Source organism: Macaca fascicularis, chromosome 9, assembly GCF_037993035.2.
Source record: "Macaca fascicularis isolate 582-1 chromosome 9, T2T-MFA8v1.1".
In the NCBI taxonomy this organism is placed as follows: Eukaryota; Metazoa; Chordata; class Mammalia; order Primates; family Cercopithecidae; genus Macaca; species Macaca fascicularis.
The window spans coordinates 33,012,501-33,028,897 of NC_088383.1; the positions used below are offsets into that span (position 1 = coordinate 33,012,501).

Here is a 16,397-nt window from a genome sequence, read left to right on the forward strand (position 1 = left end):
TTCAAATTCTTAATATTGAATTAAGTGTTCAAGAACTGTTTAGTTCTTGAATAAAAAAATGATCAATTCTCAACTATACATTTTTAATGTATAAAAAGAACAGAACAGGAAGCACAAAGAAATAGGTAAAGAACAATGCTGGAGGACTGAAGTTAGATCTCCTATTCCAGGTATGTTAGGCTAAAATAACTACTCACCTTGGAACTGAATCTACAGAGGATGAAGATGGGACCTTGGAAACTTGACAGTTTGCTGCGGCAGCCAGCTTTAAGGCAGATGATGGAACAGCACTTAAAGTCCTCGGTATATGTCGTGCATTTATTGGGGCAATAGAGTTTACAGTGGCAACTGATGAAGGTACAGTTAATCGAATGTTGTTCCCAATCAGAACCTGAGTAGTTGCAGAATTGGCAGCAGTTACTTGATGACTCAGTGCACTGTGGGAACTTGAAGTCTGTGTAATATTTGAAGGCTGTAACAAAGCTGAACCTGCCGTTGATGGACTTGTATGTACAAGTGCTGTTGGTGTAGTACTACTGAGGTGTAAGCCCTTGTATACTCCTAGAGAGAAAAAGAAACATACATCTAAACAATGTACAACTTTGCTGTTTACACTATAGATATATGTTATAAATATAACCCAAACGATTTAAATGTCTATTTATTCTTACCTGAGGCTGGAAGGACACCATTCACCCCGATTCCAAGCACCACATCATCCTTCATCTTGAATCCCATCAGTTGTTCTGATGTCACCAAAGCAGAAGCAGCAAACTGAGCACTAGCAGAATCCAAAGTCTTAGAAACAAAACCCTAAAAAGAAAATACAAAAGAAATCTAATCAGTATCACTTAGTATCAAATCAGTAGCAAAGCTACACATGTATACCAAAATCAGTTTGAATATAGTAAGTAAAAACGGCAAACCACTGAAATCTTTCTTTTTTAGTACCTTGAGATGCAACAGTAATCATCTCTTTTGATAGTCATATATTTGAAAAATGAAAAGTAATCTAAGTTGTAAATTTTGCTTCATATGTGACAATATATAATATGTATAAGTCGATTACCAAAATAAGCCTTCTATAATGTGGAAACAGCAAACCTCCAACACAAAATGTTGGACAAGAAATACGCTAGTAAACATTTCAGTGATTTGCAAATCCATATAATGAATGAATAAATACGTAAACTTCCTTCACCTAACTTATACACACACGTATGTATACACACACAATGAAAGGTACCTTTGGGATAAGATAACTTTCCCTTTAGAAATGGAAGCAACAAAATATCACATAATTTAACCTAGAAATTGATAGGCCCCTCAACTTTTTAAAAATAAATTTTTCCTGCAAGATGCATAGAGACTCAAAACTCAGCTTTATGTCCTACATGTGTTTAAATGGCAAACATTTATCATGCTTTAGGTTTAAAAGTTATCTCTTTCAACAGTAGGAAAGGTTATTTTTGCATAATTTTAAAAGTCTTAATAATAATTAACATGCCCAACAGAATGAACTGGGTGGGGTTATATATTCAAGAGGTACATTAACGGACTACAGGTCAGACGGGAAGACAGTATCTTCATCTCATTTAACTAAGTGCTTAGTTTTACTTTTTAAAATAGGGAGCAGAGGCAACAGCTTCCATACTCACCTGTAGTGTTCTTTCTAAACCCTGTATATTCAGGCGAAAGCCACTTTTCTGCTGGTTAGATGCAAGGTTCTATGACAACAGTTGGTAATTAGAGATGAACTCTGGTGGGAAACAATGAGGGATAATCATAAGACAGACAAATCCCTCACCTGTGATGTGTTGGTGGAGGAATTACTATTTGCTTGCTGTTGCTGAATTTGTGCAAGCTGCTGTTTCTGCATGAGTGCCAGTTGCTGTTGATGTTGCTGGTATTGTTCGGCTGTAAATGCTGAACATAAAATAAAGAAACACTTTATACAAATGCCCAGCTGTCATATATGTCTTACAATACTAAAACGAAAATTCTGCATTAAAAGAAATTTGTGCAAAATTGAAGCATCTGACAAAGGATCATGATCCTGCTAAAGATCACTTCCAAATGAAAATTTCTGTGTTTCTGCTACCACATTTAACAAGACTGGCATGAATTTAAAGAAAAAAAAAATTAAACTTCCTGAATTAAACACAGGAAAGAGAACTTCTCACTTCCCAAATTTCAACATCACTTTTTTTTTTTTTAAGCTGTGACACTTGTTCTAGACAGTGTAGAAAGGTAATATCAGCTTTTAAAATCCATAGATTTGGAATTCAACTTTGCACTGAGCTTGAGAGAAATTCTGATAATTACCATTTGATTTCTATTTAATCCATATCTTCCCAATGCATTCAGATGATCCCTAACAGCTCTGTGTATATATACTAATTGTTCTACATATTTTCTAATTATAGTCATTAAAAATTTTCCTCTATATGAAAGATTACAGTTGTTGGTTGGTTTATTGCCTTTTTTTTTTTTTTTTTTTTTTTTTTTTAAAGAACTCATCCTTTAAGTTTAACAGGAAGAAAAGAGGCTCCAATGTTAAGGTTAATTAATTTTCCCCACCCAATTAACCCACCTGGAAAAAATCCAGTCAATAAGAACGGAGTTGTTTATGTTGATTTACTGTACAGAATGATGTCTGAGGAAAGACACTGTGTTATGCTACTTATGTTTGTCTATGGAGAGCTCAGTTCTAAAAAAAACAAACAAAAAAATGTTCATTTATTACCCCCCCAAAAAAGTGTGTGCAGTTTTTAAAAAGGAAACCTTTTTCTCTTTTTGCCAATTAAAAAAAAAAAAAAGCACATACAATCACAATACCTCTGACTTTAAAGGCGTCTTTAAGAAGACTGTGATGTTTGTTTGAGTAATTAATTAAAACAAAAAAAGATTTATCATACATCCCTGGCTACCAGGGAATCCATAAATCATGCACATTTCCTCAATCTAAAGTTTAATGTTTTCAAAATACTGTCACCTAATTTGTTCTTGTTTAACTGCAGTTTGATAATTTAGCTAGAATATCACTTCAGGTCTTATAATTTTCACTTATGTAACTCATGAAGAATCTTTCTGTACCCTCCAGGATATAGTCTCTGCCTGGTACAACTAGAAAATGCTTAGGTACAAATTCTGCCATATTTTGAATGGATCAGAAAATTGTGAAATAATATTCAAGAAAACCTCATAAGTTATTAGTATCTACACAGGCTCTCATACTTGAGTCGAACTAAGTTCTTGGGTTACAAGGGCAAAAAAGTAACTTCTTGTTGGAAATTGGTTTTCTTATTTTCTGTGTGTGTTAAAATCTGTTCAGTTGGCATCTGTCCTTTGATGAGCTCCTTTTCCTACTATGGTTGTAATTCACAAATCTGCAATCTTTAGAAAAGATTTTTATTGATAATAGAATGCTCCTTAAATACTGACATAAAAATAACTGTCAACATGATCATTTCCATATAAACAGAAATGTGTTGTTTTGAAACTTGAAGAAAATCTAAAAAGAAAAGGTCAATGCTGCCCTAAAACAATTTCATAGTTAATATTCTCCTTATGTTTAAAAAATATCCACAAAAAGCAATTATTTAAATGTAAGGATCCTTGATTCACTAGATACTTTTGCCAATATATTTTTGAGATTTACAGCTGAATTTCCTACGTTTGAGTGTGTGGCCTAAGCCTTGGCTTTTCTAGTAGAGAATGCTCAGTAAATTTAAAAGCAAACCATTTTTGGAAGGTCAGGTCATTACATATATAGAAAAACCATAATTTAGCATTCACTGAATGTCTATGTATGAAAGTCTATATAGATGAAAGAAAGTATTCTTTTGTAGAACTTTGCTGGTGTGTGTGTTTAATTAAACATTTATCAGGAACTAATTAGAAATTCACATGAATAAAGTCCAAATATTTTTGCCTTATTTAACATCTTAATCCTGGGTCTTTGAAGGTCTTGTGAATTTCACTTCTTAACAACTGTTAACTTCTTCCTAATACAGACTTGGAAATAAAAATGCAATCAAGGCCAGGTGCAGTGGCTCACACCTATAATCCCAACACTTTGGGAGGCCAAGATGGGTGGATCACGAGGTTAGGAGTTCGAGACCAGCCTGACCAAGATAGTGAAACCCCGTCTCTATTAAAAATGCAAAAATTAGCTGGGTGTGGTGGCATGAGCCTGTATTCCCAGCTACTTGGGAGGCTGAGACAGGAGAATCGCTTGAACCCGGGAGGTGGAGGTTGCAGTTAGCTGATACCAGGCCATTGCACTCCAGCCTGGGTGACAGAGTGAGACTCTGTCTCAAAAAAAAAAAAGAAAAAATGCAATCAACATTTTAGATTACTATGTTGGCCTATTTGTTAGATATTGCTGTCTTCTACAGAGTCTAGTTATGAAATTTTTCCTGGACACTTTTGGCAAATAGTCTAAGAAAAATGCACAGAGCAACCCTTAAGTTGAAAGTGGTGGTAACAAAAACCATGGTCTAGGGGCCAAAAGACCTTGACATTCTTAGTCCTCAGCTGTATCATAACTAGCTCTCTATTCCTGGGAAAGTTAGATCTTTTGGGACTCTGTGTCTTCATCTAAAATGAGAAAGACAGGGTGGGCGCCATGGCTCACGCCTGTAATCCTAGCACTTTGTGATGCTGAGGCGGGTGGATCACCTGAAGTCAGGAATTTGAGACCATCATGACCAACATGGTGAAACCCCGTCTCTACTAAAAATACAAAAATTTAGCCAGGCGTGGTGGCGCACGCCTGTAATCCCAGCTACTCAGGAGGCTGAGGCACGAGAATCGCTCGAACCCAGGAGGCAGAGGTTGCGGTGAGCTAAGACTGCACCACTGCACTCCAGGGTGGGCCACAGAGTGAGACTACATCTTAAAAATAAATACATACATAAATAAAATGAGAATGAGATTAAATTAGGTGATCATTAAGGTCCTTTTCAGCTATGAGATGCTAAGGTTTTATATTTCTTCTGAGAAATAAAGTTCAATTCCTAAAGAAGGTTCTAGTGTGAATGAGTAGAAAAACTTGGACAAAGGTAGTAAATATGGGCAAATGAAATCTGAACTGGGTTGTATACATTATTTATCCAGAAAAAGTTCCCGGGTCTTTATCCTGAGATGACCTCAGGTCATGATACCATTATAACCTGAAAGTCTAACCAAATGCTAAATGGAAATAAGACAAAAATGACCACCCTCACCCTCTCTAAATGTCTATGAATGGATTGAGATATCAAGGTAGAACATTTTTAGGTTGTATGTTTACCTCTTGATATGGTGTGGGAATCAAGTTTGTAATTCACACAAAGGTGGGCAAGATGGTTGTTGCTGACAGAGGACCAAATCTAGAGTCAGAATCCTTACACAAAACCGGAAAGTTTTGAGGTCAGGAAGGACTCTTGGAGGTTGTAGGATTTCTTCCTACAACCTCACCTAGAGATGAAGAAACTTCTGAGGTCACACAGATGTAGTAGTGGAAGGAAAAGAGAACCCCAAAGCAATGAGATTTTAAATTGAAAAATAGACAAAAATTCTTGGATTTAATATTTATAAGAAATCTAACTTCTGATGTACCAACAGTATGAATCAAGTGCTTAAAAAGCCCGCATACCTAGAGCACCTGACAAACAAGAGTCTATGCAGGGAGAATCCTATGTGTGGGATGGGATTAAAAGCTCCAAATATTTAACCAGGAATGGGACTAGGAAAGGAAGCATGATAGGACTTCAACTGTGTGAAGGCCATCATGATGCCGGAGGGGGAGCAAACTCACTCGGTATACTTCCATGAGCAAACCAGGGACCTGCAACTTTAAATTTAAGAAGGCAGTTTTTGGTTCAATACATAGACAAATGTGCTAACCAAGATCCTCAAATAACTCGATCTAGAAAGTTGTTAAATTTACCTTCACTAGAAATACTTAGGCAGAAGTAGAAACTACCTTTGTTTTGGTAGCTTCTAAGTAACCAATTCTCTGGGGCAGAATTTTTTTTTTTTTGAGACAGGGTCTCACTCTGTTGCCTAAGCTGGAGTGCAGTGGTGTGATATGGGCTCACTGCAGCCTCGACCTCCTGGGCTCAACTGGTCCTCCCACTTCAGCCTCCCAAGTAGCTCTAGCTGGGACTATAGGCGAGCACCACTATGCCTGGCTAATTTTTTTATTTTTTGTAGAGATGGGGGTTTCACCATGTTGCTCAGGCTGGTCTTGAACTCCTTAGGCTCAAGCAATCCACCCTTGCTTTGGCCTCCCAAAGTGCTGTGATTGCAGGCGTGAGCCACTGCACGCAGCCTAAGACTCTGAGTCCACTTGTACTACAGGGAAGTCATGGTACGGTGCATCAGCAGCTGGACAGCCTATAGCTCAGACTGCTGCTCTGTGCACTGTACTCTTATAGCTAAAGGTCATCGACGGAGATGATCAAAGGAGAGAAGCTGAGGGGAAAGTGATGGGTGCTAAGGAAACATTCAGCTGTGAAAGATGGAGTTTAGATTACCAAAATGTACACTTTTTTTGGGTGGGGGAGTCTCACTCTGTTGCCCAGGCCTCCCGGGTTCAAGCGATTCTCCTGCCTCAGCCTCTCGTGTAGCTGGGATTACAGGTGTGTGCCACTACACCAGGATAGTTTTTGTATTTTTAGTAGAGATGGAGTTTTCACCATGTTTGCCAGGCTGGTCTTGAACTCCTGATCCACCTGCCTTGGCCTCCCAAACTGCTGGGATTACAGGCGTGAACCACAGCACCCGGCCCCTCAAAATGTATACTTTGTTTTTAATAAAACCAAAAGTAACCCCAAATGCCTAAAGACCATGAATTAGAAATTTCTTTTGGTACACAGGCCAAACATTATTTTAATATAAAACAAAAGATAACTTTAAAGAAATATAAAGCAAAATGATTCTTCAGGCAGTTATTAAAGTATGATCTCCTAAATTAATGAGACTGAGTTGACAGGATTCATGAGCCCTTATCAGCCATCTAGAAATCTAATTTGAAAACCAAAGTTTGTTGTAATTCATTTGTTGGCAAACTATGACCAGACCTGACCTCATCTGGCTATGAATGATTGAACAAGAGATTATCTGCAGTCAAATATTCCTCTTAGTGTGAATATTCTTGCACTTTATTATATGAGTATAGAACTATTAATGTATTTTACTACAGGTGCTACTCCTGACTCTGCTACAGATGTTATGTAATAATCCACCTTCTATAGCAAAAAAGTTCTGAGGCTGGGCACGGAGGCTCACGAGGTCAGGAGTTTGAGACCAGCCTGGTCAATATGGTAAAACCCCATCTCTACTAAAAAAATACAAAAATTAGCCAGGTGTAGTGGTGCGCACCTGTAGTCCCAGCTACTCGGGAGGCTGAGGTGGGAGAATTGCTGAACCCAGGAGGCGGAGGTTGCAGTGAGCCGAGATTGTGCTACTGCACTCCAGCCTGGGCGACAGAGCAAGACTCTGTCTCAAAAAAAAAAAAAAAAGAAACAAAAATTCTGAATTTTGGAACACATTTGAATAAAGTCAAGGTCCTGCAGATTCACAAAACCTTACAAAATATTCAGTGCTCAAATCTAGAGTTCCTTTTCCACAGTAAGATTAAAATGTTATGTTACAAACTAAATTGCACTAAGTTATAGATATTAAGACTTGGAACATATCATTCTAACCACGTATCTCCTATTCGTTTATAAAAATAAACCAAATCTTTACTGCAGATATGAAAGCTTAGAAAAATAATTCAGAATGCTGGTGAAATTTTACTGGAAATTAGGAATTCACTAGCTTAAAAATCACTTTGTTTCCAGTCTTTCTGAATTATATAAGGACTCTTACATAAGAGTCCTTATGCAAATGAATACTCAGTCACTGAACACTCAACTTCCCAAGGTGCTTTTGTGAGTTAAAAAAACAAAAAACAAAAAACAAAACTGTATTTGGAAACTGTCCAAAATCACCTATTAACTGAAGATTATTAAAAATATACAATTTATCCTTAAGTACTAAAACCTAGCCCCCAAAATTCCATATACACATATGGTCTTTCCCAGTCCTTACCACTGTGCTATCCTGCTGCATGGTATCCAGAGGACCAAGCACTCAACACACCTAACTCACACAATACTCGGGTATTAGGAAGCCTAATACCTGACTGCTCAGGCTATACAAATATGCAAAATAGTCAAGAGTGGGAAGGAAAGTAAAAAAGATTCTGAGTAGCTGAAACAGACTATAAAATGAGCATATTAAAGCTCATGCACTTTACTAAAATGGACTTCTATTATCTTCATTTAGAATTTCCGATTTAACTTAAAACTCCCAGCACTTTGGGAGGCCAAGGTGGGCGGATCACTTGAGGTCAAGAGTTCAAGACCAGCCTGGCCAACATGGTGAAACCCCATCTCTACTAATAATACAAAAATTAGCTGGGTGTGGTGGTGTGCCCCTGTAATCCCAGCTACCTAGGAGGCTGAGGCATGAGAATCACTTGAAGCCAGTGGGCAGAGGTTGCAGTGAGTGAGATCACGCCATGGCACTCCAGCCTGAGAGACAGAGTGAAACTGTGTCTCGAAAAAAAGGCCAGGCACGGTGGCTGACGCCTGTAATCCCAGCACTCTGGGAGGCCGAGATGGGTGGATCATGAGGTCAGGAGTTCAAGACCAGCCTGGCCAAGATGGTGAAACCCTGTTTCTACTAAAAATACAAAAACAGGCATGGTGGTGGGTGCCTGTAATCCCAGCTACTTGGGAGGCTGAGGCAGAGAACTGCTTGAACCGGGGAGGTGGAGGTTGCAGTGAGCTGAGATCATGCCACTGTATTCCAGCCTGGGCAACAGAGCAAGACTCCGTCTCAAAAACAAGACAAACAAAAAAAACAATGATTGAATATTCAGAAATGGCTATATTATAACTCATATATTTGGCTTAAATAGCAGCAAAGCTTATCAGGTGACTTGTATTTTACAAAATAGTTAACTTCCAAACTCATAAACATGTTGAGCAATCTCTAATATGAAAGTCAGAAATCTGAAATGCTCCAAGAACCAAAACCTTCTCTGCATTGACCTGATACTACAAGTGGAAAATTCTACACCTGGCCTCAAGTGATGGGCCATAGTCAAAATGCAGTCAATACTCTGTTTCATGCATAATTTTTATTATTTATTTATTTTGAGACGGAGTCTTGCCCTGTCAACCAGGCTGGAGTGCAGTGGCGTGATGTTGTCTCACTGCAACCTCCACCACCTGGGTTCAAGCGAATTTCCTGCCTCAGCCTCCTGAGTAGCTGGAATTATAGGCACCCACCACCACGTCTGGCTAATTTTTGTATTTTTTTTTCCTTTTTTTTTTTGAGATGGAGTCTTGCTCTGTCACCCAGGCTGGAGTGCAGAGGCGCCACCTCGGCTCACTGCAAGCTCCGCCTCCCGGGTTCACGCCATTCTCCTGCCTCAGCCTCCCCAGCAGCTACTTGGGAGGCTACAGGCGCCTGACACCATGCCCGGCTAATTTTCTTTTCTTTTTTAGTAGAGACAGAGTTTCATCATGTTAGCCAGGATGGTCTCGATCTCCTGACCTCGTGATCCGCCCGTCTTGGCCTCCCAAAGTGCTGGGATTACAGGCGTGAGCCACCACGCCTGGCCAATTTTTGTATTTTTAATAGAGACGGGTTTTGCCATGTTGGCCAGGCTGGTCTTGAACTCCTGACCTCAGGTGATCTCAGGCGATCTGCCCGCCTCGGCCTCCCAAAGTGCTGGGATTACAAGCATGACCTACCGTGCCTGGCCTGACTCTTTTAATAAGCCCAACGCTGCCAGTTTTTCTGCTGGCATCAGACTACATCAGAGTTTCTTTGGTTAACTGCCAGAGGAAGTAGTCTGGTTTGTATGTGGGGGCCATGCCGTATGAAAATTAAAAATTATCTTTAAAATCACAATTACTACTGAATGAGGTAAGATGCTTAACCTATGAATAAAGTGGCAATGCAGGCACTCATGCTGTAAGAGGAGCAACACATTCAACTTCCCCTACTCCAGGCTCACTCTGGAGAATATATTCTTTCAGTAAATTGTATTTAGAATTCTGTATAACATTTGAGCTGCTACATTTTCTTTTTTCTTTTTTTTTTTGAGATGGAGTTTCGCTCTGTCGCCCAGGCTGGAATGCAATGGCATAATCTCGGCTCACTGCAACCTCTGACTCCCAAGTTCAAGCCATTCTCCCTGCCTCAGCCTCCTGAGTAGCTGGGATTACAGGCACCCGCCATCATGCCCCGCTAATTTTTGTATTTTTAGTAGAGACCGGGTTTCGTCATATTAGCCAGGCTAGTCTGGAACTCCTGACCTCAGGTGATCTGCCGGCCTCAGCCTCCCAAAGTCCTGGGATTACAGGCATGAGCCATCACGCCTGGCCTAAATTTTCTTTTTTTTCCTTCAGGGGTCTGGAGTTGGATTAAGTGAAATGCACTTATGATATGGGTGCACTGCAATATACTCTATAGAGTATGCAGAGAAAAGCTTTAGGTCTCTGGAATATTCACAAATATAAATGAATAGTGTCACCCTACAGTAGTCTGTAGGTATCTATCCTCTAAGTATTACAAGATCTAGCAAAGTTTAAGGAGAAATTGAAAATAATTAAGACAATAGGAAAAAAAATAGATAAACTCATTTTTAAAAAGTAGTATCAAGGCTGGGTGCAGTGGCTCACCCCTGAAACCCTAGCACTTTGGGAGGCCAAGGCAGGAGGATCACTTGAGGCCAGGAGTTTGAGATCAGCCTGGGCAACATAGAGAGATCCTGTCTCTTACAAAAAATTAGCCAGCCATGGTGGCATACGCCTGCAGTCCTAGCTACCCAGGAGGCTGAGGTGGGAGGATCGCTTAAGCTTGGGAAGTTGAGGCTGCAGTGAGCCATGACTGTGCCACTGTACTCCAGTCTGGCTGACAGACAAAGATCCAGTCTTAAATACATAAATAAATAGTTGTATTGCATATATGAGGGAAATGATAAAAAAGAAAAATTACAAGGTTACTAATTATTTCTTTTCAGCTAAGCTTTTGGTAATGCTCATCTTTTAATGTTCTTTGGCAAACACAAATCAACCAAGTTTTACAGCTGTTATTAATATGCCTATTTAAAGCAGTAGAGCAAAACATTTTTCAAAAAAAAGAGCATTATAAAATTCTTAAATATTTAGGATAGTTATACACTTCAACTTCTCTATTTAAGGGGTGGAGAAGATAGAGATTGACAGAACATGCCTATTTTCTGAGAAGTCTCAAAGAATTTTTTACAGCTTAGAAAGCTTCATTACCAGGGTAACCTATGAGAAGTTTATACTGTTAAAACCTCTACTCTAACACTATATTTAAGTCTTTATTGAAAAGTTCTTTATTTTGATTCTTAAGACTATAAAAGTAGAGAGAAACTGGCTTTTGGTGATAAAGACAGTAACATTAATGGGATTATAAATAAGCTATTCGGCCCTAAAATAGCTTTATCTTCCAGTTGATTTCTGAATTGTGATTATTTTTCTCATGAGCTGAAAGACTTCCATTTCACAGAAGTACAGCTGACCCTTGAATAACATGGGTTTGAACTGCCTGGGTCCACTTATTTGTAAATTATCTTCTGCTTCTGTCACCCCTCAGATGACAAGACTAACCCCTCCTTCTCCTCAATGTGAAGATGACGAGGATAAAGACCTTTATGATGATCCACTTACACTTAATGATTAGTAAATGTAATGTATTTTCTTTCCTCTATGAATTTCTTTTTTTTTTTTTTTGAAACAGGGTTTTGCTTTGCTGTGAAGGCTGGAAGGCAGTGGCACGATCTCGGCTCACTGCAGCCTCGACCTTCTGGGCTGCTACCACCTCAGTCTCCTGAGTAGCTGAGACTACAGGCGCTCACTACCACACCCAGCTAATTTTTGTATATTTTGTAGAGATGGGGTTTCACCATGTTGCCCAGGCTAGTCTTGAACTCCTGGGGTCAAGCAATCTGCCCACTTTAGCCTCCCAAAGTGCTGGGATTACAGGCATGAGCCACCATGCCTGGCTCTATAAATTTCTTAATAACATGTTCTTTTTCCTAGCTTGTTTTAAGAATATAGTACAGAATACATATAACATACAAAATATGTATGTTTGGACTGTTTATGTTAACAGACTAATGGACTGTTTATGTTATTGGTAATTCTGGTCAGGAGCAGGCTATTAGTCAAGTTTTTGGGGAGTCAAAGTTATACATGAATTTTGGACTGCATGGGGAGGTGCCCCTAACCCTCATGTTGTTCAGGAGTCAACTGTACATTTTTTAACCACCAAGTAAACTAGTTTACGGAACATTTTCTGGAGGTCTTTAAGAATCAGAGCAAATGTTCATATTTATGAAGCAGTTTAACTATAATCCTACAGGGTGAATTAGGGGAACAAGAAATATCTTTAGAGTCCTCAGATTACCTTTACAAAAATCAGTAGTAACATAATTCAATAGTGAATTTCTACAATATATATGCTTCAAATAACACAAACTTATGCTTTAAAACAGACAGCTAAGATTATAGGAATATTTTAAATAAACAGCATTTATTTTAGACACATTTCAAATAAAAGCCACAATAATCAAATAGATATTATCTGAAACGTTTCAAAAATATTAATCCTTTAAATGTTCTTCTCTGAAAAATTAGTTTATCTTTAATAAATTATTCTGAATTACTGTGTCAGCATATAAGGTTATGAATATATATTCACTTGCTGGTCTCTATGTTAAAGAAGACTAGGTAAAAACTAGAGAAATATCTGAACATAAAACAGTTAACAATTTATGGCCCATTTTCTTCTCATATTATTGAAAAATATGATAAATCTTGTAGTTCACAGACTATATCCAGGAAACAAATGTCACATATTAAATAGAAATAAACCATCTTTTTACGCAGGTATGTTTAAATGAAGACACATACATACAAACTCCTATAGCAACAGGATTCAAATAAATACTTAGACCAAGATCTTTCTTTTTCTTTTCTTTTTTTTTTTAACTGTTTCAGAGAAAAGGACTTTAAGCCATAAATGTAAAGACCACACAGTCAAACAAATGACAAATGGTTGGACCTGATATTTCTATAGAAATGTACATCATAACAGTCAACATACCAAAGTGTGCTGAACCACTGCTACTTTTACTTTGCGTAGAGGTACTGCATGTCTGGGTCCCAGGTTGTGCTGTTCCTGTTCGGTTTATACTCCTATATAATTTCCTACAGGAGAGTTCATCATTGTCACTGTCATGTAGGGATGGTGTCCGAGGCCTAAAATGCCGCCATCTACATGATTTGATATTGACTAGTATCTGACTGAGGTCTTTAGAGAAAGATTTGTCCGAGGTATTTGTTTCTGAGGTATTGGCAAACTGATTGACTGGAGAATGTTGTGGTGAGGAAAGCATTTCCAAATCCAGATGGTGAAACACACTGTCATAGTCTGAATGAGCTCTGTCCAGTAAGACCCTATTAAAAAATCAGATAAGAAACAGTTATTTAAAATAGCTATTCAAAGATTATATATGAAATCTTTTTCCTTTTCCCCCCAACTGCCAAAAGGCCAACTCATACTGAATATTTAAAGCTTTAAAGTTGATTATTTTAGTATTTGGTTCTTATAGGCTACAATCTCAATTTCTAATAAAAGTTCTTTTAACAAATGGTTTTTCAACCAAAGATTTTCACTTCCATTACAAAGCACCAAAATGAACGCTTTATAAAATGTTGTGAACACATTTATTCTATATTTAAGCAAAAACTTCATTCTTTTGGGGGGAAAGGGCGAAAAAAGAAGAAAAGCAACAAAAAACATAGTATTTTATACCATTAACATTTCTTATAGACAAAATATTTGAGATCCACTACTCTAGAGGATATATTCTTATGTTATTGATTGATTGAGATGGAGTTTTACTCTGTCACCCAGATTGGAGTGCAATTGTGCGATCTTGGTTAATTGCAACTTCCGCCCCGGGGTTCAAGTGATTCTCCTGCCTCAGCCTCCCACGTAACTGAGATTACAGGCGCCTGCCACCATGCCCAGCTAATTTTTGTGTTTTTTGTGGAGATGGGGTTTCCCCATGTTGGTCAGGCTGGTCTCAAACTCCTGACCTCAAGTGATCCACCCACCTTGGCCTCCCAAAGTTCTGGGATTACAGGTGTGAGCCACCATGCCTGGCCTCTTGTTATTTATATAAACATTATAAATGACTCCAATTCAAAATAACATTGATTAATGTTAGTAACAGAATAAAATATAGCCAATGTAGAGAATTTTCACTGCTCCTGATGTCAACATAGTGATGGAAAAAAACGAACTAAATAAAATGTATTTTAGTGCCTAGATAATTCTTAACCAATGTTTAAATAATAAAAAAACCCTCTGCAATTAAGAGTTAAAGACAAAAAAAATATATGTATAAGCCATTGGTTTATCATAATTATACCCTTAGGTTTCTTCCTGAAAAATCGCCTTGATACCATTATTTGCTTTCCCTTTTAATTTTCCCCACACATTATACATTAACGTCTCTCCATTCCTTGAGTTTGTGTTTTGCCATTTGTTTCCTGTCCCTATACAAACAACTTCTTGCATAAAGGCATTTAGAGTATGAAGGAAGGAATTCTACAAGGTTTAAACAAAGGAAGAACGATTAGATCCTGACAAACTGGGATGTTAAGATCAGGTTATGCATGGATCCTTTTCATTGTCAGGTTAAACTCATTATACTAGTTAGTGTGAAACAACTTTTTTGCAGTTTCTTTAACTTAATACACTGTGCGCAATCAGGATTTACACTTGTCTTCATCTGTTGCCTTTTCTCACAATTCTATCCCTTGATAATTTATCTGAAGTTTTCCACCTTGCGGAGAAAAGCAGGTCTCATTAGGGACCCATTAGAGTTATGACAAAAGCTATGGATGTGTAAGAACCAGGTAGTACAGCAACAAAAATATTTTAGTCAACAAATCAGTTAAGAATAGCACATAGGAACTAATGAGTTGTTCAGAGGGATTACCTGACTTTAAAAGTTAAATTCGATCACCCTAATGCCTAAAAAATCCTTCTGCTAAGAATACAGAAATACCTTACCTTCCACCGCGCCCAACCCGTCTTCGTGCAAATCCAATACACCTTTGGGGTACGGTGAGAGTAGTTAAGCAGTATCTATATCGCACATCCCCTAATCCTCCATCTTTAGGACTAGTCCAAGGCCAGTTGCCAGTTTGGTCTAAGTGAGGCTTAAAAAAAAATCCAAATTATTTAATTTTGTCAGTTAAAGGTAAACAGTTTGTTATTTACAAAGACAGTCTGAAACTTACAGCATAGTACTGACAGCCTGCTTTCCTACGGAAAGCAAAAGGACCATCAGGATCATTGTCTTCCTCAGCTTCCGAAGAGCCAGACAAAACCTTTAAATGAAATAAAGAAAGTAGGTCAGATAAGTGACTTCCTATATCCCTCCTCAACGTTCATAGAGAATTGTATTTGTACCTGGGAGAGGGGTTCTTCGTCTGAGCTGGGAAAGTCATACTGATTCAGATCTTTAGCATTGAAAACTGGCAGTGCAGCAGGACTCGTCTGTTGGGGAGCAGCAGCGGCAGACGATGGTAAGACTTTGGGCTTCTTTTCATATTTCCGTTTCGGTCGGATAAGATCGGCTTTATCTTGCTGCAACAAAGACATGAATTAATTATACACCAGAAACCATGTTCAACACACTTGCAGTTTTGGGGGAAATTTTAAAAAGAAGTTTATTGCTATAATGAGGGCATTCATATTCATAAGAGACACAAGACTCTATGTTTGGCCATCTTATAGTGTAAAGTCTAGAGAAGTTGGCCTCCATGAAAGCATAAATTTATCCTACAATCTAAATATAATCACACAAACAATTTTGTTTCAATTAAAATAAAAGGAGAGAACAGAAGTTCTCCAACTTCTGAAGTCTTACAACTGCAATTAGTATATTTACTGCTGGTTCCTCTCATTTTCTTAATTTTCTATGAAAATTCTAGAAGAGAATTTTTTTTTAAAAGGGGATTGTCTAGTCCTTATTCTCATGAAATAATAAATATAGGACAAATAATAATGAAAATGTCTTCGTATATACAGAAAGCAAACTACAGAAAACTGTTAACATAGTAGAAAACAAAGCCATAATACTGAGTGAGGGGGTTATACAAATAAAGAGTAGTAAGGATTTGCGGGCTGAACAATGAAAGCTTTCTGAAATGGTGAATTTTGAACAGTTTTAATGGATAAAGATATGAAATCATTAAATAGGGGAAATTCAGGATAAAATATACAGGCAAGAGTAA

At 38.0% G+C, this 16,397-nt stretch overlaps 1 protein-coding gene across 6 annotated transcripts in view; it reads right to left on the bottom strand.

The window, feature by feature from the left end:
- Positions 1 to 16,397, bottom strand: part of EPC1 (enhancer of polycomb homolog 1) — a 113,166-nt gene that overhangs the window by 3,562 nt on the left and 93,207 nt on the right. For 2 of the 6 annotated variants that reach the window (XR_012417569.1, XR_012417570.1), the window contains exons 7-14: positions 15,571 to 15,747; positions 15,399 to 15,488; positions 15,169 to 15,317; positions 13,189 to 13,541; positions 2,594 to 2,710; positions 1,808 to 1,926; positions 672 to 813; positions 198 to 561 (exon numbers count right to left, since the gene is read on the bottom strand). Coding sequence is in view for 4 of the 6 variants with exons in the window: in XM_005564925.4 (XP_005564982.1) it covers positions 198 to 561; positions 672 to 813; positions 1,659 to 1,727; positions 1,808 to 1,926; positions 13,189 to 13,541; positions 15,169 to 15,317; positions 15,399 to 15,488; positions 15,571 to 15,747 (1,463 nt within the window). In the remaining 2 variants the exon portion in view is untranslated. Of the gene's footprint in view, positions 1 to 197; positions 562 to 671; positions 814 to 1,658; positions 1,728 to 1,807; positions 1,927 to 2,593; positions 2,711 to 13,188; positions 13,542 to 15,168; positions 15,318 to 15,398; positions 15,489 to 15,570; positions 15,748 to 16,397 lie in introns of all 6 variants that reach the window. The other 4 variants (XM_005564925.4, XM_005564923.4, XM_005564926.4 and 1 more) reach the window with 2 other exon arrangements.